Genomic DNA, 26,818 nt, shown 5'->3' with positions numbered 1-26,818 from the left:
AGATTTTTGGTCACTCTCCATGGTCTGTGAAAATGGAAACACTGGTCAAAGTTATTTTCCACCAAATCTTGCAGTGACAGAAAAAGGATCAATATTTTTAAAGTGACTAAAAGTGGATTTGGATTTGTTAGAAGGAGAAAATATTTTACAATCAGAGTGGCACAAAACTGCAGCTGCTTTTCCAGAGAAATGGATGCCCCATCCCAGAAATGCTCTATGAGCAGGAGCTCTGTGCAACCTGACACAGTGAAAGCCCCTCCCCTCCCCAAGGATGGAATTGCTGTTGTGTGGGTTCTCTGATGTGCTGGGTGCCCTCACAACCCTCCTGGCCAGAATGTCTGCTGAGGGCCAGCCAGGCTGCTGCAGTGGCACTGACCTCACAGCCATCACCATTGCAGCCATGTCCCCTGGGCCTGGCTCTCCCCTTTCCTCTACCCCTGCCTTGTCTCTGCTGGCATGAAGAGTTTGTTCATTATTATCTTGTCCCCAAGGTGCTGGGGCCAATTGCTTCCCAGTCAGGCTCCTGGAGCAGCAGTGGCTTTTCAGAGCCCAGCCAGAAATGAGCCCTGAAGCAGCAGCTCTGCAGTGCTGGCCACCAGGCCGGGGTGCCAAGGGAGCCTTCTGGCCATGGCCTGGAAGCAGCTGCTGCTGCCAAGGTGCCTTTGGTGCCTCAGGCTGTCCCTGGCACAGCTCCCAGCACGGCACTCTGCACTTGTGCCCGAGCCCTTCCCTGGCTTGGGGCTGGCCTGGGGCTTTTCCTGCAGCATAATCTGCCCTGGCCATGGCACAGGAAAGGCAGTTCCTGCTGGAGCAGGAGGCTGTGCCTGGAAAGTGCTCAAACAACTCCAGCAAGGGCCTGTTCACTTCAAAATTGTTTCCTAGAGCACTATAATCTAATAATTGTTATAGCTCCTCTAGTCTGGAGTAAATAACTCTTTTTCTTTATTTACTCTGTGGTGCAAATAAATCTTGTTCAGAATCAGTCACAGTTGTATTTGTATAATATATCTGATATAATATATATATATATATATATATATATACACATATATATCTTTATAATATATATATATATATTCCATTGTTAATCCTGTGGGACAAATTGCATTACAGTTCAGTTCCACCAGTTTAACCTTTTACACATAAACCTTTGACAAAGTCTGGGGCTGGGATTGGATCCAGCTGCTCCCAGTCTCCTCTCTTAGAAGGAATTTAAAAGCCGAGGCGTCCTGGAGGGGTTTGAGGATCCCTGGTGGCTGCTGGGTGTCATTTCTCCATCTCATGACTCAGTAGGAGTTTCTCCAATAAAGAAATAAAGCTTTTGCCTGAAGCTCCCACTCTGCCCATGACAGGAAGCCCTGGGAGTGTCTGTGACATCCTGGCTCTTTGGCAGCCTGGGGACTCCTGGGAGGTCTCTGTGTAGCCCCTGGGAGAGCCTGTGACATTCCGGCTCCTGAATAGCCTGGAGACACTTGGAATGTTGCCATGGAGCCCATCTGAGGGCCTGTAACAAATCTGAAATGTAGTAGGCAACCATCACAGCCCCTGTTGCTATGGTCAGTCCCTTGGCAGCTCCATGGTGACCCAATGCCAGGGATGGTTGCCATGGACACCAGCTCAGGCCTGGAGCCAGAGCCCGTTGCCATGGCAACCATTTGCAGTCCCATCCCCAGGCTCATGGGATCCCAGAGCCACAGAATTGGCTGAGCTGGGAGGGAGCCATGGGGATCCTCCAGTCCAACTGCTGGCCCTGCACAGGGCACCCCAACAATCCCAGCCTGGGCCTGGCAGCGCTGGCCAAACGCTGCTGGAGCTCAGCCAGCCCTGGAGCTGGGAGCCTTCCCTGGGGAGCCTGTTCAGTGCCCCAGCAGCCTCGCGGGAAAAACCTTTTCCTCACATCCAGCCTAAACCTGCCCGCCTCAGCTCCAGCTGCTCCCTCCACTCCTGTCCCTGGGCACCAGAGGGAAGAGGTTCCCGCAGTCCCCAGCCAGGGACCCGCTCCCAAGGCTGCTGCCATGGCAACCAGGCCTGGCACCAGCTGGGATGCTCGGTTTCCACGGGCTGGGCTTCAGGAATGGCATTCCCCAATTTCCTGCTCCTGCTGAAACCTTGCTGCCGCTCGCTTCCCTCCCACCTGCCATGGAAAGCACAAAAGGCAAAGATCCCAGGCTGGGATAAGAATAATTTATGAATAACAGCAACGGGATAAGGAACAAACAGACACAGAAACAATTTTGGTAACAGAAAGGATAAGACAAACCATTCACAGGGAAACTAAAATACCACCAACTGACTCTTCTGGAACACGTATTTCCTCCTGCCAAGAAAGGACACCCTTCTCTGGTGAGAGAGAGGGAGTCCTTTTCCTGCCCCTGGCAATGACCTGAGATGGGATTGAATATAATGGACCATGATCACAGTCTCACATTCTTTGATCCCACATCATGACATTGCCATGGGCAGGAAAAGGTACAGGTGTCTTCCCAGCATGGATCCCAGGGAACATGGATCACCAGGTCACTTCCCAGTGTGGATTCTCCATGGGCGGATGAAGCTGGAGCAGTGCACAAAGCCCTTCCTGCACTTCGGGCACTCACAAGGCTTCCCTTACCAGTGCCTCCGTTGGTGTCTGGTCAAGTGAGAGCTGACTGAGAAGCTCTTCCCACACTGGGGACACTCGTAGGGCCTCTTCCCAGTGTGGATGCGCCGGTGGGTGATGAGATCGCAGTTTCTCTTGAAGCCCTCCCCACAGTCAAGGCAGCGGAAGGGCCTCTCATCCGTGTGAATCCGCTGGTGCTGGAGGAGATTGGAGCTGCTCTGAAATCTCTTCCCACACTCAGGACACTCATAGGGCCTCTCCCCAGTGTGGATGCGCTGGTGGATGATGAGTTGGGAGCTGCAGCTGAAGCCCTTCCCACATTCCCCACACTCATAGGCCCATTCCCCAGTGTGGATCATCTGGTGGCGGATCAGGCTGTTGCTCTGGCTGAAGCTCTTCCCACACTCCAAGCACTTGTAGGGCTTCTCCCCATCCTGAAGCTGCTCATGGAGCACCAGCTCAGAGCCCTGGCTGGATCTCTGGCCGCCTTCCCGGCACAGGGTGGGTCTTTCCTCCTCAGAGCACCCTGGGATGGGTTTGGAGCCCCTCCTCCTGCGGGATCTCTGGGGATTTTCCTCCCCACTGGATTCCTGCACTGTGGAGCCGCTCAAAACAGCCTCTTCCATGAGGTTCTGCCGTGGGGATTTGTCCTCCCTGGTCTCCATCCTCAGCTCCTTGTCTGGGGGAGGAAGGACAAGGAGAGGATGGGATTTGCCTCCGTGCCAGAGGGAAGGGGAAGGAGATCCCCCCAGTGCGTCCCCGGCAGGACGGCGTCGGCAGAGGGGTTGTCCTGCAGCCAGGGGCCAGGCTGGGCTGGGAGATGGAGCAGGAGAGAGGGGGAAAGGGGCACTGACTTCCTCCTCACCTGCCTGGGTGTCCTGGGGCATCTTCCTCTTCCTCACAGCCTCCTTCTCCATCTGGCCAAGGTTTGGGAATGGGAAATCCTGGTTTGGGGAAAACAAGGAATGAGCACATTGAGTTTGATGGTCCCTCTGTCCAAGCCCATTTCTAGAAGTCACCCGGGCTTCTGACGTGATTTAGTTTGAAAAGAGTTTGCTAAGGAAGGCAGAAATCACCACTGAAATAGATAAAAAATATAAGTATCCCATCCCCTCCGAATTATTATAATCTTGAAACCAAAGTGCTCTCAGGTAACAATATGGGAAAAGGAATATAAGTTCTTTACTAAAGAAAGAAAAATGAAAATGCAGCAGTACAAAAAAACCCCAACAAAACGAACAAAAAGCAACGCACCAACAGAGTCAGGACCTTACAGCCCATTTGTCAGGGTGCTGGTAGCAGTCTGATTAAATGGTGGCTGCAGTCCTCCTGGAGAAACAGATGTGGTTCTGTTGAAGCAATGATCCCATAGAAGATTGTAGCTTACCTCAGAAGTTCTGGTGCTGTAGATGGGTCTGGTCTCTCCTCTGGGAATCCAGTGGAGAAAGACTGCCTCTGGTGTTCTTATTCCATGATTATATCCAGTCAGGAATGCTTGGCTCCTCCCCCTGGCTGGAGCATCTCACAATGGGATGATGTCATTTTATCAGTCCTGCAGTGAGACTCAATGGCCCATTGACAGAAGATATCCCCCAGTTATGAGGGATGGGTGATGAAAGAGATAAAGAAAACTGCTCTACCTGGTTTTAACAGATGGTGATAGAATACATACTTTTGGTTACAACTTGCATTGCAACCCAAGATATGGGGTCCATATAAACCTCCCAAACACCAGGACTTAGCCCTGAAAATGCCTCCCAGGATTTCCCCATCTCTGGTCTCCCTCCTTTGGTGTTCAGGGGTTCCTCCCTGTCCCAGCTGCTGGGGTTCATGCTTGTACTGGGGATCCCCTGTCTACTCGGTCCCTGATCTCTTCAGGCTCCTGGGAGTGCCAGGAATCCAAAAAGTTCCCCCATTTTCACTCAGCTTTGGAGTTCTTCATTCTTCAAACATCCCCCCAAAAAAAACCCAATCCAGGGACACCCCAGAATATCTGGGCTGAGCTCCCCCTCCCCGGGCACTTCTGGGATGGGGGGTGATGATCCCACAGGTGGGGGCCTGTGAATTCAGGGAGTGCTTGACCTTGTGGTTCTTTCTCCTTTCCCTGATCCTCCTATGTCCCTCCTTCAGGCTGAAGAAGCTGCTCAAGGAGTCAGAAGCAAAACTCCAAGTCCCTTGGAGCTTCAATCAGCCCCACTGAGGGCAGGGACTGCCAAAGGCTCCCCAGGGACTGGTGAGAGCAGATCCTGGAGGCCAGGATTGCCGGGAGCCAAAGGCTCTGAGCAGGGAACTGCAATGCTGAGCCAGCCCTGGCTGGGTTGGTGGAAGCAGAAAGGCCAAGCCCTGAGCCCAGGCCTGGCCCAGCAGGGCCTGTCCCTCACGGGTGGCTCGGGGCTCTTTGTGGGGCAGTGGGATGTGAGGGGCAGCAAGGACAAATGCCATAAACCTGTGTGACACTCCAGATCCTTCTGGAACCAAGGGGCCAGTGTGACACTATGGGAAGTTGTGAAACCAAGGGGATCGTTGTGGCACTCTTGGGCCCATGGAACCAAGGGACCATTGGGACAGTCTGAAGCCTTATGGAAACAAGAGGCCACTGTGAGCCTGCAGGGCTGTAACACCCCAGAACACTTCAATGCTGGTGGTAACCAAAGGTTCCTCTGCTTGAGTTTGGTGCACAAGAGAAACACCAACCAGATCTTCTCAACATGGACAGATGTAAAGAATATTCTTGGTAGGAAGGGACCCACAAGGACCATCAAGTCCAGCTCTTAAGATAATGGCCCACACAAGGATTGAACCCACAAACTCGGTGATACTGGCACCATGCTCTGACCAACTGAGCTAAGAGGTCAAAATGACACAAAATTTAACTGACGAAATTCAGACAATCAAGGAACTATGGCAAAGGGTTTAATACAACATCCAACTGCACAAAGAACTCTTACCATAGCCTTAACTTTGCAATCTTAGCTCATTTAACCTAAAAAGTGTTAACCCTTAAGATTTTGGGTAACATTAAGATATCCAAAAATATTTCAGGTACGTAGGATAGGAAGGAGAATAAAAAGAGACCAGAAAGACAGAAGATCTACAGAAAAACACTTCCAGAATGATCCCAGTCACTCCCACTACAATCTCAGTCACCCCCAGTATGAGCTGTTGCACCCAGCCACCCCTAGTATGGTTCCAGTCACACCCAGGCCCTCCCAGTATGATTCCAGTCATGGCCAGAGTGACTCCCTGTCACTCCCAGGATTGGCCCAGTTGCTCCCAGTCACCTCCAGTATGGTTCCAGTCCCAGCCAGCACCTTTGCAGTCACTCCCAGTATGATCCCAGCTAGTTCCAGTAGGATCCCAGTATGACCCAGCATGGGCACAGCTGCTCCCAGGATTATCCAGCATGGTTCCAGTTGCTCCCATTTACCTGCACTGTGGTTTCAGTCTCTCCCAGTATATCTCAGTTGCTCTCAATCACTCCTCAGGTGTTTCCAGCCTGATCCCAGTTGCTCCCAGCCACTCCCAGTCACGCTGAGTGCAGTCCCAGTTGCTGCCAGTATGGTCCCAGTCTTGCCCAGGATGGCCCAACTGCTCCCACTGTGATCCCAGTAGGATGCCAGTTACCCCCAGTATGGTTCCAGTTGCTCCCTGTTCCTCCCAGTGTGATTCCAGTTGCACCCAGTTGGCCCCAGTACAGTCCCAGTTGCTCCCCAGATGATCCCAGCTGCTCCCTGCATGGTCCCAGTTATGCCCAGCTGGAGTTGCCCCCAGTGTAGACCCTGTCACTCCCAGTTGTTCCCAGTTGTCCCCAGTATGATCACAGACATTCCCAGTATATCCCAGCTGCCCTCAGCATCTCCATAGCCATTCCCAGACACTCCTAGTAATCCCAGTTAGGTGCTTGTTATCCCAGTATGATCTCAGGTCCAGCATATCCCAGTCAAACTGGGATTCACTCCCTGAATTCACAGCCCCCTCCCACCCGTGGGATCATCACCCCCCCATCCCACAGGTGACCAGGGACGGGGAGCCCAGCCCAGATATCCTGGGGGGGTCCCTGGGTTGGGTTTTTGGGGGTGATGATTGGAGAATGAAGAAAACCAAAGCTGAAAAGAAAATGCCCTTTAGGGGGACATTTGGGGTTCCCAGTGGCAGCTGCTGGCAGAGGCAGCCTGGAGGAGCAGAGCCCTGTGTCCCCCAGGACCCCAAAGTGGGGAGCCCAGAGAGGGGTAGTGCCATGATTCGAGGAACCCTCAATTAAATAGAGAGGGGCAGGGGTGATTCCTTGGTCCCCCTGCACCCCCAAGAAGGGAATAAGGGGAGCAGGGACCCTGGGACCCCAAAACCTTCCTGCATCCCTAAGTGGGGAGATCGAAATGGGAAGAACTTTTCAAATTCCTGGCACTCCCAACAGCCTGAAGAGGTCAGGGACCGAGTAGAAGTGTGACCCCCAGTACAAGCGTGACCCCCAGCAGCTGGGACAGGGGGGAACCCCTGAACACCAAAAGGGAGAGAACAGAAGTGGAAAACTTCTGGAAAGCATTTTCAGGGCCAATTTTTGGTGGTGTAAAATTTTTATGTACCCCATGTCCTGGGTTGCAATGCAAGATGTAACCAAAAGCATGTATTCTCTCACCATCTGTTAAAAACTAGAGGAGCAGTTTTCATTATCTCCTACATGACCCATCCCTCATAACTAGGGGATGTCTTCTGTTAATGGGCCAGCTGTTAAAACCAGGTGGGGCAGTGTTCTTTATCTCTTCCACCACCCATCCTTCCTCCAGGGGGATATCTTCTGTTAATGGGCCATTGAGTCTCAGTGCAGGACTGATAAAATGACATCATCCCATTGTGAGATGCTCCAGCCAGGGGGAGGAGCCAAGCATTCCTGACTGGATATAATCTGGGAATCAGAACACCACAGGCAGTCTTTGTCCACTGGATTCCCAGAGGAGAGACCAGACCCATCTACAGCACGGGAACTTCAGAGGTAAGGTACAATCTCCTATGGGATTATTGCTTCAACAGAACCACAGTTGTCACTCCAGGAGGACTGCAGCCACCATTTAATAAGACTGCTACCAGCACCCTGACCAACGGGGTATCAGGCTGTATTCTGACTCTCTCAGAGTGCTGTTTTTTTGGTTTTTTTCTTTTGTACTGCTGCATTTTCATTTTTCTCCCTTTAGTAAAGAACTATTATTTGTATTCCTATATCTTTATCTGAGAGCACTTTGATTTCAAGATTATAATAATTTGGAGAGGGTTGTTGCTTACATTTTTATCAATTTCAATGGTGGTTTCTGCCTTTCATAGCAAACACCTTTCCTTTCAAACCAAGACCCCCCAGATAGCCAGGGACTTCTAGAGAGGGACTTGGACAGAGGGACCTTCAAATTCAACGTGCTCATTCATTGTTCTCTCCCGAACCAGGATTTCCCCATCCCAAACCTTGGCTGGATGGATGAGAAGGCTGCAAGGAAGAGGAAGATCTCCCAGGACACCCAGGCAGGTGAGGAGGAAGTCAGTGCCCCTTTCCCCCTCTCTCCTGCTCCATCTCCCAGCCCAGCCTGGCCCCCGGCTGCAGGACAACCCCGCTGCCGACGCCGTCCTGCCGGGGACGCACTGGGGGGATCTCCTTGCCCTTCCCTCTGGCACGGAGGCAAATCCCATCCTCTCCTTGTCCTTCCTCCCCCAGACAAGGAGCTGAGGATGGAGACCAGGGAGAACAAATCCCCACGGCAGAACCTCATGGAAGAGGCCGTTTTGAGCAGCTCCACGGCACAGGAATCCAATGGGGAGGAAAATCCCCAGAGATCCCGCAGGAGGAGGGGCTCCAAACCCATCCCAGGGTGCTCTGAGGAGGAAAGACCCACCCTGTGCCGGGAAGGCGGCCGGAGATCCAGTCAGGGCTCTGAGCTGGTGGTCCATGAGCAGCTTCAGGATGGGGAGAAGCCCTACAAGTGCTTGGAGTGTGGGAAGAGCTTCAGCCAGAGCAACAGCCTGATCTGCCACCAGATGATCCACACTGGGGAATGGGCCTATGAGTGTGAGGAATGTGGGAAGGGCTTCAGCTGGAGCTCCCAACTCATCATCCACCAGCGCATCCACACTGGGGAGAGGCCCTACGAGTGTCCCGAGTGTGGGAAGAGGTTTCAGAGGAGCTCCAATCTCCTCAGGCACCAGCGGATTCACAGAGATGAGAGGCCCTTCCGCTGCCCTGTCTGTGGGGAGGGCTTCAAGCACAACTACACCCTCATCACCCACCGGCGCATCCACACTGGGGAGAGGCCCTATGAGTGTGAGAAATGTGGGATGACCTTCAGCCGGAGGTCCCATCTGACCATCCACCAGATGATCCACACTGGGGAGAGGCCCTACGAGTGTCCCGAGTGTGGCAAGAGGTTTCAGACCAGCTCCCATCTCCTCGAGCACCAGCGGATTCACACGGATGAGAGGCCCTTCCGCTGCCATGACTGCAGGAAGGGCTTCAAGCACAACTCCCACCTCATCACCCACCGGCGCATCCACACTGGGGAGAGGCCCTACGAGTGTGGGGAATGTGGGAAGAGCTTCAGCCACAGCTCCAGCCTCAACACCCACAAATGCCTCCAGACTGGGGAGACACCCTATGAGTGTCCCCTGTGTGGGAAGAGCTTCACCTGGAGATCTAGCTTGACCCAACACCAACAGAGGCACCAGTAAGGGAAGCCCAGCAAGTGCCCCAAGTGCAGGAAAAGCTTTCTCCACAGCTCCAGCTTCATCCCCCCTTGGAAAATTCAAGTTTGGCAGAGACCTGGTGATCCATGTTCCCTGTGATCCATGCTGGGGAGACACCTGTACCTTTTCCTGCCTATGGCAATGACATGATGTGGGATCAAAGAACGTGAGGGTCTGGCCATGGCCCTTTTGTTATATTTAAGCCCATCTCAGGTCATTGCCAGGGGCAGGTGTTGGGGGCTAGGTGTCTTTTTTTTTTTTAAATCTGGATTGCCTGTGGAATTTTTACCCATTAGTTGTGGGGACAGCCTAACTGTGGGTACTTGGTGGGTGCTTGACAAAAGGCAAAGAGTTTGGCCGGGCCCAGGGAGGGAAGGGGGGCAGGAAAAGAGGAGAGCGGGGACAGTTTGGGGGGCTTTCTTCAGCTTCGGAGAAGGACACTTTGGGTTCAGAGATGCTGCGGTGGGCACAAGAGAATTTCACCATCACTCACACAGAGCTGCTGCTGCTTCTCCTTCTCCCCTCTTTGTTGGTGGCCTCGCACCCCCTGTCCTGCCGGGACGTGTGGCAGTGCCAGGCACCGCCGCGGAGCTGCTGATCCACCTCAGCCACCGGCCCAGGATCTCAGCTCATCCCTGCTGTTCCAGCTGAGTGTTCCTCAGAGCCCTGCAGGAGCACCGGGACTGCCCGCCCGAGGGGGTTTGTGAAACAAAGCCTCTCCTCCATCCCGTCTCAGCCAAGAAAGCTGTCACAGGGCCCCCTGGTTCTGTTTTCTTGCTAATGCTGTAGTTATTGTTGTTTGTTTGCCTGGTTATAAATTCTAATAAAGAACAGTTATTCCTATCCCCAGATCTCTGCCTGAAAGCCCCTTGATTTCAGAATTATAATAATTCAGAGGGAGGGGGTCTACATTTTCATAGCAGGGGAGGCCCCTGCCCTCCATAGCAGACACCTGTCTTCCAAAACAAAGACAGATGGGGAGTTTCTCCCTCCACCTTATCTCTGTGGGGCCAGCAGTGCTCTTGGTTCCTCATGCTCTTTTTGTGGGGCCTTTTGTGTCTGTGCCCCTCCAACTTAGGGGGACAGGGGATATTTGCTGCCCCCTTTCTGCTTCTGGGAAGCCTGTGCGGGCTCTTTGTCCCCCTCTGATTTGGGGGTTGCCAGTGTTGTCACCATCCTGGCAGCCCCCGGCTGCTCTTTGTCCTTTGCCAGGCCAGGGGTGTTCTCTATCCCCTTGCAATTTGTGGGGCTGGCACAGGCACAATTCCCCTTCTCTTTGAGGGGGCTGGCAGTCTCCCCTTCCCCCTCTGACTTGGGGGCTGCTCTGAGCTCCATCCATCTCTTATTTTGGGTTGCCAGGTATTTATCTCCCTTCAGTTTGGGGGCCCGGGGATCATCTCCATCCTCCTCCACTTTTGAGGGGCCTGGGAGAAGTCTCTGTCTCCCACCGATTTGGGGGGACTGGTGCAGGCTCCACCCGCCTCTGATTTTGAGGGACAACCTGGAGGAAAGGCACCAAAAGCTTGACAAAGGCTGAAGAGAACACTCTGATTACCCCTTTTGCCAAGAGGTTCCCTTAGCTGAAGTTGCTAACAAGGACCAGACTCGCCAGCCCGCAGTGGGTTTTGGGTTGTTTTATTTCCTGGGCCCTCAGTCCTGCGTGGGACACGGGAACTGGGTGCTGCAGAGGCTGCACCAAGGCATCAGAAATGCCTGCCCAACACCCAAGGGTGGTAGAAGATCTGCTCCAGCACCGGCCGGTCCATGGGGTGCTTGGACAAACAGCAACGGATCAGATGTTGGCACTCTGGGGAGAGAAGGCAGAAAGCGGCGCTCACTTGCAGAAGGCTCCTGCCCAGCTGCTCCCGGCGCCTGCAGAAGCCGGGCCACGCTGCGTGTGCTGGGAGCTGCCCTTGGCGGGAGAGCGGCACGGCAGGACAAGCGTCCCCTCCTTCAGCCAAGCGTGCCACACCCAGCCTGCCACGGGCCACCTGCTGCAGCCGGCCCTTGAGGGCACATGGACGTCCCGCGCAGCTGCGGGAGGGCCGGGCTGGGCTGCGCGGTGCCACCTGCCAAAGCCTGCCTGCTTCAGGCCGCGTACCAACCTGGAGAGACCTCCTGCGGGAAGAAGAGCTGCCCCAACACGGTGTCACGCTCGTTCTCGAAGGGCAGGAACCCGCACACCATCTCCAACATCTGGCTGAATGCCGCACCCTGTGGCCCAAGAGGGAATGGGGCTGTGCAGTGCCTGGCACTGGGAACAGGGCCCGCGCTCTGGGCTCACCGGCAAACTCTGTGAAGACCCGCTCCTGGAGGAAGGTGCCACAACCGCAGTCCATCAGCTTCAGGTCGCCAGTCTCTGGGTTGACGAGGAGGTTCTCTGGCTTGATGTCCCGGTGCAGGATGCCGCAGGCGATGCAGTGTCACACAGACTCCAGCACCTGCCAGAAAAGCCAGCGTGCCGCCTCCTCGCTCAGGAACTCTTGCTCCTGCAGGACATGCAAGAGATCCCGAGATTGCTCTGGACACTTCATCACCAGCACGAAGCTGTCGGGCAGCTGGAACCAGTCAAGGAGCTGGATGATTCTGCGGCAGCCAAAGCCCACCTTTTCCATCAGCACGATCTCCAGTGGAACACAGGTGCCATCGGGCTGTGAGGAGGAGACAATGCCTCCATCACAGGGCCTGATGATCCCAGGAACCCCCCGAGTGTCCGCATGTGCAGCAGCCCCAGCCAGCGCCGGCCACCTTGCTCTGACCTGCTTCTAGGCTGCTCTCAGAGGCCCTGGCCTGGCCTGGGAATGTCCCTCCAGAGCCCCATGGCAGCCTCAGACAGCTCCTCAGGTCTCACCTGCCGGTACAGAAGCCTTGTTGGTATTTGGTGGCTGTATGGGAGCAGCTTCCTGGAGATGGAGGAAACTCCCTGGTCCCCCGGGAATCTTTTCATCCACCAGGCACAGGTTGTTGCCAGCTGGCACGTCCAGCACCGTCACCTGGGAGCTGTGGTCCGGCAGCTGCTGGCTCCAGGACACTTGCTGCTCCTCCCCCTGCTCCTGAGACGGCTCCCCTGGATCGGGCTGGGCTTCCACTTGGACCTGTGGGCTTTCCCTGGCCATGTCAGTGCTCAGGGATGCGCCCATGTTGTTGAAGTCCAAGGGTCCAAGGAAGCTGGGAGACCTGTCCCTGGGCTCTGCACCTTCTGCAGGCTGACAGGTCTGGCTGAGCCTCTCTGAGGGATGGAGGCTGTCAGAGATAGGCTCCTGGCACCATGGACGTTCTCTGACCGCCTGAGCTTCTTGCACAGACGGCGGGTCTTCTCTGCTGTGCCATCCTTGCAAGGCTTGAGGCTCTCCCAAGGATGGCCAGTCTTGCTGAGAGCAGCCTCCTGAAGGGATGGTGGCTTCTGGAGAAGCTGGGAGAGCCACAGCAGGGCAGGTGGCCTCACCTCATCAGCTTCTCCAGTTCTTTCCACAACGCCAGCCACATCCCAAAGAAGAGCGGCACAGATGTCCCATTGCGTGCCCAGTGCCGGATCATCACTTCCTGCAGCTCTTGGGCCACTGCCATGCAGGGACCGCAGCTGCTGGAGCTCTCCAGAGGGCTTGCGGGAGCACCTGGCCGCCGGCGAGGGGTGGCCCGAGGCCTGGAGAACCTGGGAGCCGCAGGGGCTGCTCGGTTCCTCCATGGGCCTCTGGGCCTAACCCTGGGGCGCTTCCTCGTCTGCCGCCTCCGTGGTTTCCAGTGGCCACCGGCCCAGCAGACAGCCACAGCGGCCAGCAGCAGGACAAGGGCAGCCATCAGGACGCCACCGTCACCCATGGCTACGGCACGTCCCATGGCGACTGCACTGGCAGCTGCGGGGGCTGGCCCGGTTTATATAGGGCTGGCGTGGTGATGTCACAGTGCTGTGGGCAGGACAGCTGTGTGACATCACGGCCCTGCAGCACACCAGAGCTTAACCCCTTTGTGACATCACGGCCCTGCGTCACCCCAGCCCTCACCAGTTCCACGGGAGCGAGGAAGGGGCTCCCTCTGGGCACTCGAGCACCCTCTGGAGCAGAGGAGATGGAAGATCCTTGTCTAAATAGGACACGGGGATGAGGAGGGGAACGGTGATGGTGTCACCTCCTTGCTGGCTGAGCATGGGACATGGATTGTCCAGTCGGGGATTGCAAAGTCCATGGACAGGACAAGCCCTGCTCAGCAACATGGAAACCATCGGTGTGCTGTCCACTACATTCCCATGCTGAATCCGAACTTGGATTCAAATCTAATTCTGTGCCTCTTTCTGGGAATTAAATGGATCCTGTCCCATTGAAAACCAGTACCTTTAAAACTTTTGGTTTCTCTGACTTCAGGGAATTGAGGTGCAAATAAAATGAAAGGGTATGATGGAGTTTGTGTCTGCCTAAAATTAACACTTTAATGAGAAATAAAATAGGGACTGTGCCCATAAACTGTGCGCAGTATAGGGACAAACTCCAAAGACGAGGACTACGGGCAGACACAAAAATATATAGGGTAGGTCTGAGGGCAGAGTCTGAGGGCATGGGTCCAACCACAAACTGGGGTTAGAAATATGCAAAATACTGCAACAAATAACAACCAATCAGGGGAGAGAACCGGGAACATTCTAGAAACATAATCTTATAAGGGGTGAGATGATTAACATATTAACTGCCATAAGCCCTTTCTCTTTGCCATAACTTAAACAAATGCTTCCCAAGGCTTGAACTTAATCCCTCTTTTTTTTCTGGGTGAAATTCAGCTGGCTTGGATCCCCAGCGAGGCACATTCCCATATCACATTAGTCAGTTCTTCGCCCAACACTCCCTGTTCCCGTTCATTTCACACCAGCACTTCTGCTTCAGAAGGATTCTCTGAGGGACACAATAAAAAGTCTCTCATGGAATGGGAGGATCCAGATTTAACAAGTGGGAAAGAGATTAACCCCACTATCTGTTTAACTGGTCCCAAGGGTGGAGACCTGAAGGAAACTCATGACTGGATTCAGGTCATAGATCTGCAGGTGCCAAGGAGATATTAAATTATCCTCCTTGGAATTAAAGCTGGGAATTTTTCTTTCTCTGGAGCAGTAAATTAGGATGTTGATGGGCCCCCCTTCTCTGCTCGCTCTGACCCTCCTGCCCTAGCCTCGCTCGGTTCCATTCACGTTCCTCATGTCAGGGACACTCTCCACACAGATCATGGCTCGGATTCCTTGGATCCTCAGCACTGTTTTTCCTGGATTTTAGCCAGGGCTGTCCCTGGTTTTGGGGCAGGCTGGAGCGTGTGGAGCTTTCTGCAGCCACCGTTAGGGGTGTGTGTCTCCCTTTTCCCCAGCAATTTCCTTCTGTCTTCTCCTTCCTGACGTTTCTCCTCTCCACCTCTTCCACCTCCATGCCATGTTGACAGGAGCTCAGGAAGAGCAGGAAAACAGAAACAAGCTCCACAGCGAATTCCTGGAAGAAAAATCCATGGATGGCCAGGAGGCTGCTGTGGCTCCTTCCTGAAAATCGGGGCTGTTGGGAGCACGGCACAAGGTGTCCCAGGACTTAGAGCTGGACACTGAACCCTCCTGGATCTCCTTGGCACCCGTCCCAGGCAGGGATGGTCCTGGATATCCTCCTGGATCTGCCCCAGGACGGTCCCTGCTCCCTGGGGTGGGATGGGACGGGTAGAGGACAAGGAATGAAGGTCAGGAGAAGAATACAGAGATGCTTCTTGCCACTGCAGCAAGAAATCTGGTGCACTGAAAGCTCAGCTGGAGATGAAGGTGGCCAAACATGTGAGGCACAATAAAAATTGACTTGTTAAATCCATCAATAAAAAAAAATTAAAAAATAGAAATTACATCATCCCCTTCCAGGATGTGGGTGGTCACCTGACAAACACGGACACAGACACAGTGCAGGTTTTCTAATGTATTTATTGCCTCTGTCTTCAACACTCACCCCTCCCTTCCCAGAGGAAAACACGCATTGTACCAAGGGACACTGCAAAGTCCTTGAAGAGGGCAAGCCCTGTTCAGCAGAAACCAAACCACCCCTGACTGAACCACAGCATCCCCATCTTGAATCCAAACCCAGCATGTGCCAGCTCTTGGGAAGAGAGGAACCCCATGGCAGTCAAAACTAGAGCAGTGGGACAAGCATGAGCGCTCTTTGGAATATCCAGATTTATTTAGAGCAGAGGCTCTGCAGAAGTTGGTGAGCTGCTATGAGAAAACTTTTGCAGTCCTCGCCAGCCATTTCAGGAGAGCTCCCCAGAGACAGAGGAACTTCTCCTCCCTTTGTCTCTGGGGGATCTTCTCTGGCACAGAGTAGTGGTTCCTTGAAGTTGGTGCCACTATGGCGTCCTGAGATCCGGGGGCTTGACACAGGTGGTAGCAGCACTCTTCCTGATGTGCTGCCATTTGCTCCAGGGAAGGATCCATTGCAAGGGGCTGAGCTCCGGTTCTGATTTCCAGGCTTTTCCAGGCCATGTTCATCTTCAGGGATGAGCCAGGGCTGTGGTCCCTGAATTGGGTGGGGCCGTGATGTCACAAAGGGGTTAAGCTCTGGTGTGATGCAGGGCTGTGATGTCACACAGCTGGCCTGGCCACAGCACTGTGACATCACCACGCCAGCCCTATATAAACCGGGCCAGCCCCCGCAGCTGCCAGTGCAGTCGCCATGGGACGTGCCGTAGCCATGGGTGACGGTGGCGTCCTGATGGCTGCCCTTGTCCTGCTGCTGGCCGCTGTGGCTGTCTGCTGGGCCGGTGGCCACTGGAAACCATGGAGGCGGCAGACGAGGAAGCGCCCCAGGGTTAGGCCCAGAGGCCCATGGAGGAACCGAGCAGCCCCTGCAGCTCCCAGGTTCTCCAAGCCTCGGGCCACCCCTCGCTGGCGGCCAGGTGCTCCCGCAAGCCCTCTGGAGAGCTCCAGCAGCTGCAGTCCCTGCATGGCAGTGGCCCAAGAGCTACAGGAAGTGATGATCCGGCACTGGGCACGCAATGGGACATCTGTGCCGTTCTACTTTAGAATGTGGCTGGCGTTGTGGAAAGAACTGGAGAAGCTGATGAGGTGAGGCCACCTGCCCTGCTGTGGCTCTCCCAGCTTCTCCAGAAGCCGCCATCCCTTCAGGAGGATGCTCCCAGCAAGATTGACCATCCTTGGGAGAGCCTCAAGCCTTGCAAGGATGGCACAGCAGAGAAGACCCGCTGTCTGTGCAAGAAGCTCAGGCGGTCAGAGAACGTCCATGGTGCCAGGAGCCTCCGCTATCTCTGACAGCCTCCATCCCTCAGAGAGGCCGTGTGGCACTGCACGGCTTGCGGCGTCCTGCACCGGGACATCAAGCCAGAGAACCTCCTAGTCAACTCGGAGACTGGCAACCCCAAGCTGATCGACTTCGGTTGCGGCATCTTCTTGCAGGAGCGGGCCTTCACAGAGTTTGCCAGTGAGCCCAGAGCGCGGGCCCTGCTCCCAGTGCCAGGCACTGCACAGCCCCATTCCCTCCTGGTCCGTGGGGTGCGGCATTCAGCCGGCTGCCGGCTGCCCTGTGGCACGGGGCAGGTGCTGTGCCCCAGGAGCCGGCTGCCAGCCCTGCCGACAGAAAGGGGCTGCAAAAGCCGGGCCCTGGCTCCTCGGCTTGGCAGGCCCACAAGGCCTTGGGCTGCTCCACTGGAGTTCTCAGCCTTGCAGAATGGTTTCTGGGCTTTGGCCCATTGTCAGGGGGAGGCGGGCAGGCCTTGGGGGGAAGTTGTGGCCATGGCTGCAGTCCCTGCCTCTGGCAGGAGGCTGGCACCAGGCTCTGGAAGGCAGCAGCCTGCGCCTGAGCAGCGCCACCCGTCTCCCCTAGGAACACGCACGTACCGCCCGCCCGAGTGGATCGGCCTGCGCTGCTACCACGGTGATGGGGCGACCATCTGGTCCCTGGGCGTGCTGCTGTTGGAGATGGTGTGCAGGTTCCTGCCCTTCGAGAACGAGTGTGACACCGTGTTGGGGCAGCTCTTCTTCCCGCAGGAGGTCTCTCCAGGTTGGTACGCAGCCTGAAGCAGGCAGGCTTTGGCAGGTGGCACCGCGCAGCCCAGCCCGGCCCTCCCGCAGCTGCGCTGGGACATCCATGTGCCCTCAAGGGCCGGCTGCAGCAGGTGGCCCGTGGCAGGCTGGGTGTGGCACGCTTGGCTGAAGGAGGGGACGCTTGTCCTGCCGTGCCGCTCTCCCGCCAAGGGCAGCTCCCAGCACACGCAGCGTGGCCCGGCTTCTGCAGGCGCCGGGAGCAGCTGGGCAGGAGCCTTCTGCAAGTGAGCGCCGCTTTCTGCCTTCTCTCCCCAGAGTGCCAACATCTGATCCGCTGCTGTTTGTCCAAGCACCCCATGGACCGGCCAGTGCTGGAGCAGATCTTCTACCACCCTTGGGTGTTCGGCGGGCATTTCTGATGCCTTGCCACAGCCTCTGCAGCACCCAGTTCCAGGGTCCCACGCAGGACTGAGGGCCCAGGAAATAAAACAACACAAAACCCACTGCGGGCTGGCGAGTCTGGTCCTTGTTAGCAACTTCAGCTAAGGGAACCTCTTGGCAAAAGGGGTAATCAGAGTGTTCTCTTCAGCCTTTGTCAAGATTTTGGTGCCTTTCCTCCAGGTTGTCCCTCAAAATCAGAGGGGGGTGGAGCCTGCACCAGTCCCCCCCAAATCGGTGGGAGACAGAGACTTCTCCCAGGCCCCTCAAAAGTGGAGGAGGATGGAGGCGATCCCCGGGCCCCCCAAACTGAAGGGAGATAAATACCTGGCAACCCAAAATAAGAGATGGATGGAGGCCACAGCAGCCCCCAAGTCAGAGGGGGAAGGGGAGACTGCCAGCCCCCCCAAAGAGGAGGGGAATTGTGCCTGTGCCAGCCCCACAAATTGCAAGGGGACAGAGAACACCCCTGGCCTGGAAAAGGACAAAGAGCAGCCGGGGGATGCCAGGATGGTGACAACACTGGCAACCTCCAAATCAGAGAGGGACAAAGAGCCCGCACAGGCTTCCCAGAAGCAGAAAGGGGGCAGCAAATATCCCCTGTCCCCCTACGTCGGAGGGGCACAGACACAAAAGGCCCCACAAAAAGAGCATGAGGAACCAAGAGCACTGCCGGCCCCACAAGGATGAGGAGGATGGAGAAACTCCCCATCTGTCTTTGTTTTGGAAGACAGGTGTCTGCTACGGAGGGCAGGGGCCTCCCCTGGAATGAAAATGTAGACCCCCTCCCTATGAATTATTATAATTCTGAAATCAAGGGGCTTTCAGACAGAGATCTGGGGATAGGAATAACAGTTCTTTATTAGTATTTATAACCAGGCAAACAAACAACAATAACTTCAGCATTAACAAGAAAACAGAACCAGGGCCCCTGTTACAACCTTCTCAGCTGAGATGAGAAGGGATGGAGGAGAGGCTTTGTTTCACAAACCCCCTCGGGCGGGCAGTCCCGGTGCTCCTGCAGGGCTCTGAGGAACACTCAGCTGGAACAGCAGGGATGAGCTGAGATCCTGGGCCGGTGGCTGAGGTGGATCAGCAGCTCCGCGGCGGTGCCTGGCACTGCCACACGTCCCGGCAGGACAGGGGGTGTGAGGCCACCAACAAAGAGGGGAGAAGGAGAAAAAGCAGCAGCTCTTTGTGGGTGATGGTGAAATTCTCTTGTGCCCACTGCAGCATCTCTGCACCCAAAGTGTCCTTCTCCGAAGCTGAAGAAAGCCCCCCAAACTGTCCCCGCTCTCTTCTTTTCCTGCCCCCCTTCCCTCCCTGGGCCCGGCCAAACTCTTTGCCTTTTGTCAATCACCCACCAAGTGCCCACAGTTAGGCTGTCCCCACAACTAATGGGTAAAAATTCCACGGGCAATCCAGAATTAAAAAAAAAAAGACACCTAACCCCCAACACCTGCCCCTGGCAATGACCTGAGATGGGATTGAATATAACAAAAGGGCCATGGCCAGACCCTCACGTTCTTTGATCCCACATCATGTCATTGCCATAGGCAGGAAAAGGTACAGGTGTCTCCCCAGCATGGATCAAAGGGACATGGATCACCAGGTCTCTGCCAACCTTGAATTTTCCAAGGGGGGATGAAGCTGGAGCAGTGCACAAAGCTCTTCCTGTACTTTGGGGCATTTGCAGAGCTTCCCTTACTGGTGCTGCCGTTGGTGTTGGGTCAAGCTAGATCTCCAGGTGAAGCTCTTCCCACACAGGGGACACTCGTAGGGTGTCTCCCCAGTGTGGAGGCGTTTGTGAGTGTTGAGGCTGGAGCTGTGGCTGAAGCTCTTCCCACATTCCCCACACTCGTAGGGCCTCTCCCCAGTGTGGATGCGCTGGTGGGTGATGAGGTGGGAGTTGTGCTTGAAGCCCTTCCTGCAGTCGGGGCAGCGGAAGGGCCTCTCATCCGTGTGAATCCGCTGGTGCTCGAGGAGATGGGAGCTGGTCTGAAACCTCTTCCCACACTCGGGACACTCATAGGGCCTCTCCCCAGTGTGGATCATCTGGTGGATGGTCAGATGGGACCTCCGGCTGAAGGTCATCCCACATTTCTCACACTCATAGGGCTGTTCCCCGGTGTGGATCCTCTGGTGGCAGATCAGGCTGGAGTTCCGGCTGAAGCTCTTCCCACATTCCCCACACTCATAGGGCCTCTCCCCAGTGTGGATGCGCCAGTGGGTGATGAGGGTGTAGTTCTGCTTGAAGCCCTCCCCACAGTCAGGGCAGCGGAAGGGCCTCTCATCTCTGTGAATCCGCTGGTGCCTGAGGAGAGTGGAGCTCCTCTGAAACCTCTTCCCACACTCGAGGCACTCGTAGGGCCTCTCCCTAGTGTGGATGCGCTGGTGGATGATGAGTTGGGAGCTCCAGCTGAAGCCCTTCCCACATTCCTCACACTCATAGGCCCATTCCCCAGTGTGGATCATCTGGTGACAGATCAGGCTGTTGCTCTGGCTGAAGCTCTTCCCACACTCCAAGCACTTGTAGGGCTTCTCCCCATCCTGAAGCTGCTCATGGACCACCAGCTCAGAGCCCCGGCTGGATCTCCAGCCGCCTTCCCGGCACAGGGTGGGTCTTTCCTCCTCAGAGCACCCTAGGCAGCGTTTGGAGACCCTTCTCCTGCGGGTTCTCTGGGGATTTTCCTCCCCATTGGATTCCTGCACTGTGGAGCTGCTCAAAACGGCCTCTTCCACGAGTTTCTGCCGTGGGGATTTGTTCTCCCTGGTCTCCATCCTCAGCTCCTGGTCTGGGGGAGGAAGGACAAGGAGAGGATGGGATTTGCCTCCGTGCCAGAGGGAAGGGGAAGGAGATCCCCCCAGTGCGTCCCCGGCAGGACGGCGTCGGCAGCGGGGCTGTCCTGCAGCCGGGGGCCAGGCTGGGCTGGGAGATGGAGCAGGAGAGATGGGGAAAGGGGCACTGACTTCCTCCTCACCTGCCTCGGTGTCCTGGGACATCTTCCTCTTCCTCACAGCCTCCTTCTCCATCCAGCCAAGGTTTGGGAATGGGAAATCCTGGTTTGGGGAAATACAAGGGATGAGGACATTGAGTTTGCAGGTCCCTCTGTCCAAGCTCATCTCTAGAAGTCACCGGACATCTGGGGTCCATAAAACCTCCAAAAAACACCAATATTCAGCTCTGAAAATGCCTCCCAGGAGTTCCCCATCTCTAGTCTCCCCTGTCTTCAAGAAGAGAAGGTTCAAGGGTTCCCGCCTGTCCCAGCTGCTGGGAGTCAAGCTTGTACTAGGGACAACCTGTCTGCTCGGTCCCTACCATCCCCAGGCTGCTGGGAGTGCCAGGAATCCAAAAAGTTCCCCCTGTTTCCATTTCCCCACTTAAGGATGGTGAGACCCCCCAATGTCCCCCCAAGTAGGATTTTCCACTCAGCTTTGGAGTTCCACATTCTCCAAACATTCCCCGCCCGCAAAATAAACCCAACCCAGGGACCCCCCCCAGGATATCCGGGCAAAGCTCCCACTCCACCATCACCTGTGGGATGGTGGGTGATGATCCCACAGGAGGGGGCTATGAATTCAAGGAGTGCTCAACCTTGTGGTTCCTTCTCCTTTCCGTGATCCTCCTTTGTCCCTCCTCTTCCTCCCTCTCCTCCCCTTCCATCCTTCCTCCTCCTCTTCCTCCATAACCCCACCTCCTTCTCCTACTTCCATCTCGTCACTCTCTCCTTCTTCATCCCTCCTCTTCCATCCCTCCTCCTCCTCCCCCAGGAGCAGCGACACCCTCGGTGCCCCGTTCCCAAACCCCTTACAGCCCACGGCAGGAGCGGGGATGGAGCCGGGACAGGTCGGGATGGGCAGCGCGGGGCTCTCCGCTGCTCCCACCCGCTGGGGACGGGGGGAACCCGGCCCGGGAAAAAGGAGAGGGAAACTGGGAAAATTGGGGGCTGCAGATCCAACCTGGGGCTGGCTGGGGACCCTGGCTGGGGACTGCCAGCCCTTGGGGCTCCTCTGGGGAGATGTGGGAGGGGGGAACACAGAGAGGGCTGGGGGATCCCAGGAGTGGCAGCACTGGCAGGGACTGGTTTGGACTGGGATCATCCTGGCAGTGGCTGAGATTGCACTGGCTGTGTACTGACATCATACTGGGATCATACTGGGATCAGACTGGCAGTCAGTAGGAGCCTCCAGGGGGCAATTGAGACCAGGCTGTGAGGAACTGGGAATATGCCCTGCGCTCCCCAGAACCCCGGGATCGCCCCCCATAGATCCCATGTGTCCCCCAGACCCTTCAGGATCCCCGAGTGCCCCCTCAGCGCCCGTTCGAGGCCCCCCAAAGTGTCCCTGGATCGCTGAATGCTCCCGACCCCACAGATTCCCCTTCCAGCCACTGCTGGGAATTCATCTCCCATCATCCCACAACACAGTTCCGCGCCCAAACCTCCTGCCGTGCCCCGCGCCCTAAAGAGCCCGGTCACAGCTCCCCAGGTTCCCCCCAAGTGCTCCCGAGCCGTGTACATTCGCCCCAAGCACCTGCAGCTCGGACGCAGAAGTGTTCTCCAAGCGCTTCCCCACACCGCCGAACGCGCCTTCCGAGCCACTTCCGGGACTACAGCTCCCATCATGCTCCGCGGCGCCCATAGAGCGCTATTCCGGGCGGGACTTCATCTCCCGTCATGCCCCGCGCCTTACCGGAACCTATTGGAGCTGCGAATATAACTCCCGTGATGCTCCGCGGCGCCATTAAGCCTCATTATACCGGCGCCTACAACTCCCATCATCCCCCGCGACCCAGAGATTCCCTGTTACAGCCCCCCAAGTGCCCGCCCGGACCCCGAAGGGCCCCCAGATTCCCCTCCATGACCTCCAAGTGCCCCCCTGGACCCCCAAGTGCTCGTCCGGACCCCGAATTGTCTCACAGAATCCCTAAATGCCGCTCCAAGTGCCCACCCGGCTCCCCATGTGTCCTCCAGACCCCCAAGTTCTCTCTAAGTTCCGTCCCCCGACCCAAAACTGCCCCAAATGTTCCTCAGAAAAGTCTCCATGGACCCCAAAGTGGCCCCTTTTACCCTGTCTGAGAAAATGATAAAAATGATGATCAAAGGACTAAAAATATGTGTAATTAGCATAAAGAGGGAGAAATAGTGGTCAATTAATTAATGAAAGGAAATGTGCTACTTTGAACCAAGGACCGATAATGTTTTTAGTTGCTAAAAACGTAGCAATTCTTTTATATAAATATAAAAATTAGGTTATAAAAATACAGAATAATAGTATTATAAAAATAAAATTTTATTTTTATTAATTAATTAGATTTTAATTATAAAGAAAAATTATAAAGAGAAATGTTCTCAATGCTTTGGGATGTCAGTCCCAGGTGGGCGATGTCAGACATGCAGAGGCTCGGGGTGAGGAGCAGGTTGTCCAAACAGGGGCAGCCCACAAGGGGCTCATTCTTCTCCCTGACCAGACCTCCTAAGGAGACATTCAGCATCAGGACTGTAAAGATTAAATCGTTACCTCCTGATCAGTACACAAAGATGTTTTACAGTTTGAACAGTAGAATGTTGTCACCGTAAGGGGCCTTCTTTGTTAATATAGCTCATGTTGTGTCATGTTTGGTAAATACAAATGTTGTTGTAACAGCCTTCTTTGTTAAAATACTGTTATAAATGAAATTAGAATTTTGACAACTAGGTCCCTTGGGTTAATGGCAGTTTAATTAAAAATGAATACAATTTACTAAATTGAATAGTAATGTGTTATAAAAGAATACAGTTTAGTAAAATAATACAGTTTAATAAAAATTAAAATTTATATAAATAATCTGCTAGTAATTAAGTCTGATTAAAGCATAAGCAAAACCGACCAGGGTACAGAGGCTTCCCACCCTGCCTCACATTCAAAACAAAGCACTTCAAGCTAAACTTATATACTGTATCCTTATACATATTCCTTAATGTTTCCTCTAAGTTCCCTCCTATCTCAAGTTTTTCTGACTTTACATCACTTTTCTTCACGGCACATGCCTCAGTTGTTGTTAGGGGGTCTTCAGTCTTCTTTTGGTGGTCTTTTGGCGAAGGCTTCTCTTCTTCCTTGTTGTCCTTTGGATAACCTTACAGGTTTGTGCATACATACTGAGCATTGTGTTATGTAAGTCTATTAATTAGCCTTATGTTTAATAATCTTTAGGCCCAATGCCTAAATTTGTTCTAATTTTGGTCCATCTCAAGGCAATTTTGGTCTTGAGACACCATTTATCTTCTAAACTACATCCTGTACCTTAATTTTGACATGTAACATCTGCAAAGGGGTACATCTGCTTTGTAACACTGATTCTTGATTGTTCCTAATAAGAACTTTAATAACAGTTACAATTTAGTTAGCAAGAACCAATTCCATTTATTACAACTGCAAATACCCCTTATATCCCTTTTTATTGGTTTCCATGCTAACGGCCTTGCTTTCCTCCTTGCTATGGATAAACTTGTATTTTCTCAACTTCTCCTTTTGCTACCTCAATTGTTTGGCCTGCAGATCAGCTGCTAAGCCCATCCACATTCAGCTCTTAGTCTTCAGAGGGAAACTTTGAGCACAGTGAGAATCTCGCAGTGTGCAGGAGGGTCCCTGTGTGCCAGCTGCAGCTGGGGCCTCAGCCATCTCCTCTCTCAACAGGTTCCCCTCTGCAGCTTCACAGGAAAGGCCAACACCTCCCTCAGGGACACCTGCACCACACATTTCACATCTCCATGCCCGTACGTGATGTCCCTGTCACAGCTGCATTACCAGCTTGCTGCTGTGCAGATGCTGCCACCACCCAAAGCAAGGCCCTGTGTCCCTGAAGGGACCCGCCCTGCTCTGTGGCCTGGACTGAAGGTGGGTCCCTCCTGCCAGGGCAGGGCCCAGCACAGCTCTTCTGTTCCAATAAAGAGATGGAGCTCTCACCCCAGTGTCCGGCTGGTACCACCAGCAAAGCCCACACAGCACCAGCCCTGGCTGAGCTCCATGTCCAGGAGCAGGCAGGGCTGACCACGGTGTGGGCAGGCAGGAGCCAGGCAGGGGCTGCTGTGACCAGAGGCAGGGCCCCAAGGGGCTGGGGGAGTCTGTGTTGAGCATCCCTGGGCTGAGGGCACATTTCCTTCAGTGGCATCACCTGGGCCTGGACCTCCTCCAGTGCCATGCCCAGGAAAAGAGGCAACCATCAAGAGCATCTCCTGGGACAGCGCCTGTCCAGCAATGTCAGCAGGCAAAACCAAGGTTTTGTTTAGCAATGACCCTTTGATGAAGTCAAAGATTTACATTAAGGCCAGACCAGTAGGACAGATGGGAGTACTTCCCTCTGGGATGGGGCTCCTGTCACTTCACAGTCTCCATCCCCTGCCAGGAACCGCAGAACTCAGGCCAGCCCTGCTCCCCCCGTGGCCTTTTCCTGTTCCGGGGGAAGGAGGATGAACCAGAGCCCTGTTACCTCTTCAAAAGCCAGAAACCAAAGAGAAAGAGAAATTCCCAGGCTTAAGTTTTAAAGGGTGGTGTTCACAGGTTGATATCACTTTTCAATGGGCAAAACTACTGTCAGTTCTTGGAAATGACCGGTTATAGGCCAGGAGAAAAAACTCCCATCACCCTCCAGCAACCTTAACATCCTTAGCTGTTCGTCTTTTTTTCTTAAATGTCAATCTATCACACACCACAGCAGTGACAGCCCCAGTGTTCCCCTGTCTGTGACACCACAGCTGTGACAGCCCCAGTGTTCCCCTCTCTGTGACACCACAGCTGTGACAGCCCCAGTGTTCCACTCTCTGTGACACCACAGCAGTGAAACCCTTGTTACTATGGGGTTAAATGTTTCTGAAAATGTTTCTTAAAACCATGTAGAAGTAGGCCACAAGAATGTCTGGTATTGGGGATGGGCTAGCAAGCTGAAATGTTTACGGTAACAGGAACTGGTACTTGGGGATTCCAAGACACCCACCCAGAGATAAGATTCGTACATGTTCGTACAAGGACGAGCTAACTCTCATGAAGCAATATTGATAAAGCTAATCAAGCAATATTAATGAGGCAATATTGATAAGGTTGTTACAGTGATTACTGCTACAGCTGAAATTGTATAAATATGTGCACTTTGCACAAAGACGATGGAGCTAGATTTGGGTTGCTGATACCTCGAGTTCCCGTGTGCTTCAGTAAAGCACCTGCATATAATCAATCTGTGATTATGTGTGTTCCTGAACGCTGACATCAGCGTCTCCCTGCACCCAGGGCAGCTCCCACCAGAGACCCTGCCCTGATTTAATTCCCAATCCAGGAGCTACAACAAGCATGGGTGAAGTTCTGGGGGCTGGCAGGGAAATGTCACTGTAAGATCTTGCTGCACTTGGCTCTCGGCCCCTTCTCAAGAGCTTTGCCTTCAAGGGCAGGAACATCTTTTCCTTGCTGGCAACTGGAATTCCAGACTCTTGGAGTGTGTGCCATGCAGGACCACACAGACTGGGATCCATGGGCTGGGATTGCCCAGACTGGGATTGCACAGACTGGGATTGCACAGACTGGGATTGCACAGACCGGGACCGTATGGATCAGCACCAGAGATTGGGATCACATGGACCGGGATGGCTGCACCAGAACGATGCGAACCGAGGCGGTCCCGCCTTGCCCAGGACTCCCTCCCAGTTCCCTCCCAGTTCTTTCCCAGTCACTCCCAGCCTTTCCCAGTCTCGCCTGGGGGCAGGGCCAAAACTGCCCGGAGTGAACGCGGTGGTCCCGGAGCGATCCCAGAGCTGATTCTGGTCCCGGTGTCGATCTCTGTCCCGGAGCTGTGGTGGTCCCAGTGTCGGTCCCAGAGCGCTCCCAGTCCCAGTCTTTGTCTTCATCTCACTCTCAGTCCCGGTCTCGGTCCCAGAGCGGTGCCGGTCTCAGTGCCGGTGCCAGTGCTGGTTTCAGTCCTGGTCTCAGTCTGGGCCTCGGAGCAGTTCCTGTCCCAGTGTCAGTGCTGGTCCTGGAGTGATCCCAGTGCTGATCCCAGTGCTGGTCCTGGAGTGATCCCGGTGCTGATCCCG

At 54.5% G+C, this 26,818-nt stretch overlaps 1 protein-coding gene across 1 annotated transcript; it reads right to left on the bottom strand.

Annotated features, from left to right (window-relative positions):
• Nucleotides 1-10: 10 nt before the first annotated feature.
• LOC147647199 (uncharacterized) lies at nucleotides 11-25,752 on the bottom strand. The gene is made up of 5 exons (XM_086872435.1): nucleotides 25,732-25,752; nucleotides 19,468-20,315; nucleotides 19,360-19,375; nucleotides 2,751-3,033; nucleotides 11-24 (listed from the first exon to the last, which is right to left on the bottom strand). The coding sequence occupies exons 1-5, from the start codon at nucleotides 25,750-25,752 to the stop codon at nucleotides 11-13; spliced, it is 1,182 nt and encodes a 393-aa protein (XP_086728561.1).
• Nucleotides 25,753-26,818: the final 1,066 nt, after the last annotated feature.

The sequence above is a fragment of the Cyanistes caeruleus genome, unplaced genomic scaffold (genome assembly GCF_971803275.1).
Source record: "Cyanistes caeruleus unplaced genomic scaffold, bCyaCae1.hap1.1 HAP1_SCAFFOLD_65, whole genome shotgun sequence".
Lineage (NCBI taxonomy): Eukaryota > Metazoa > Chordata > Aves > Passeriformes > Paridae > Cyanistes > Cyanistes caeruleus.
The sequence above is the reverse complement of the archived record's forward strand: the minus strand, read 5'-3'. Positions and strand labels throughout refer to the sequence as shown.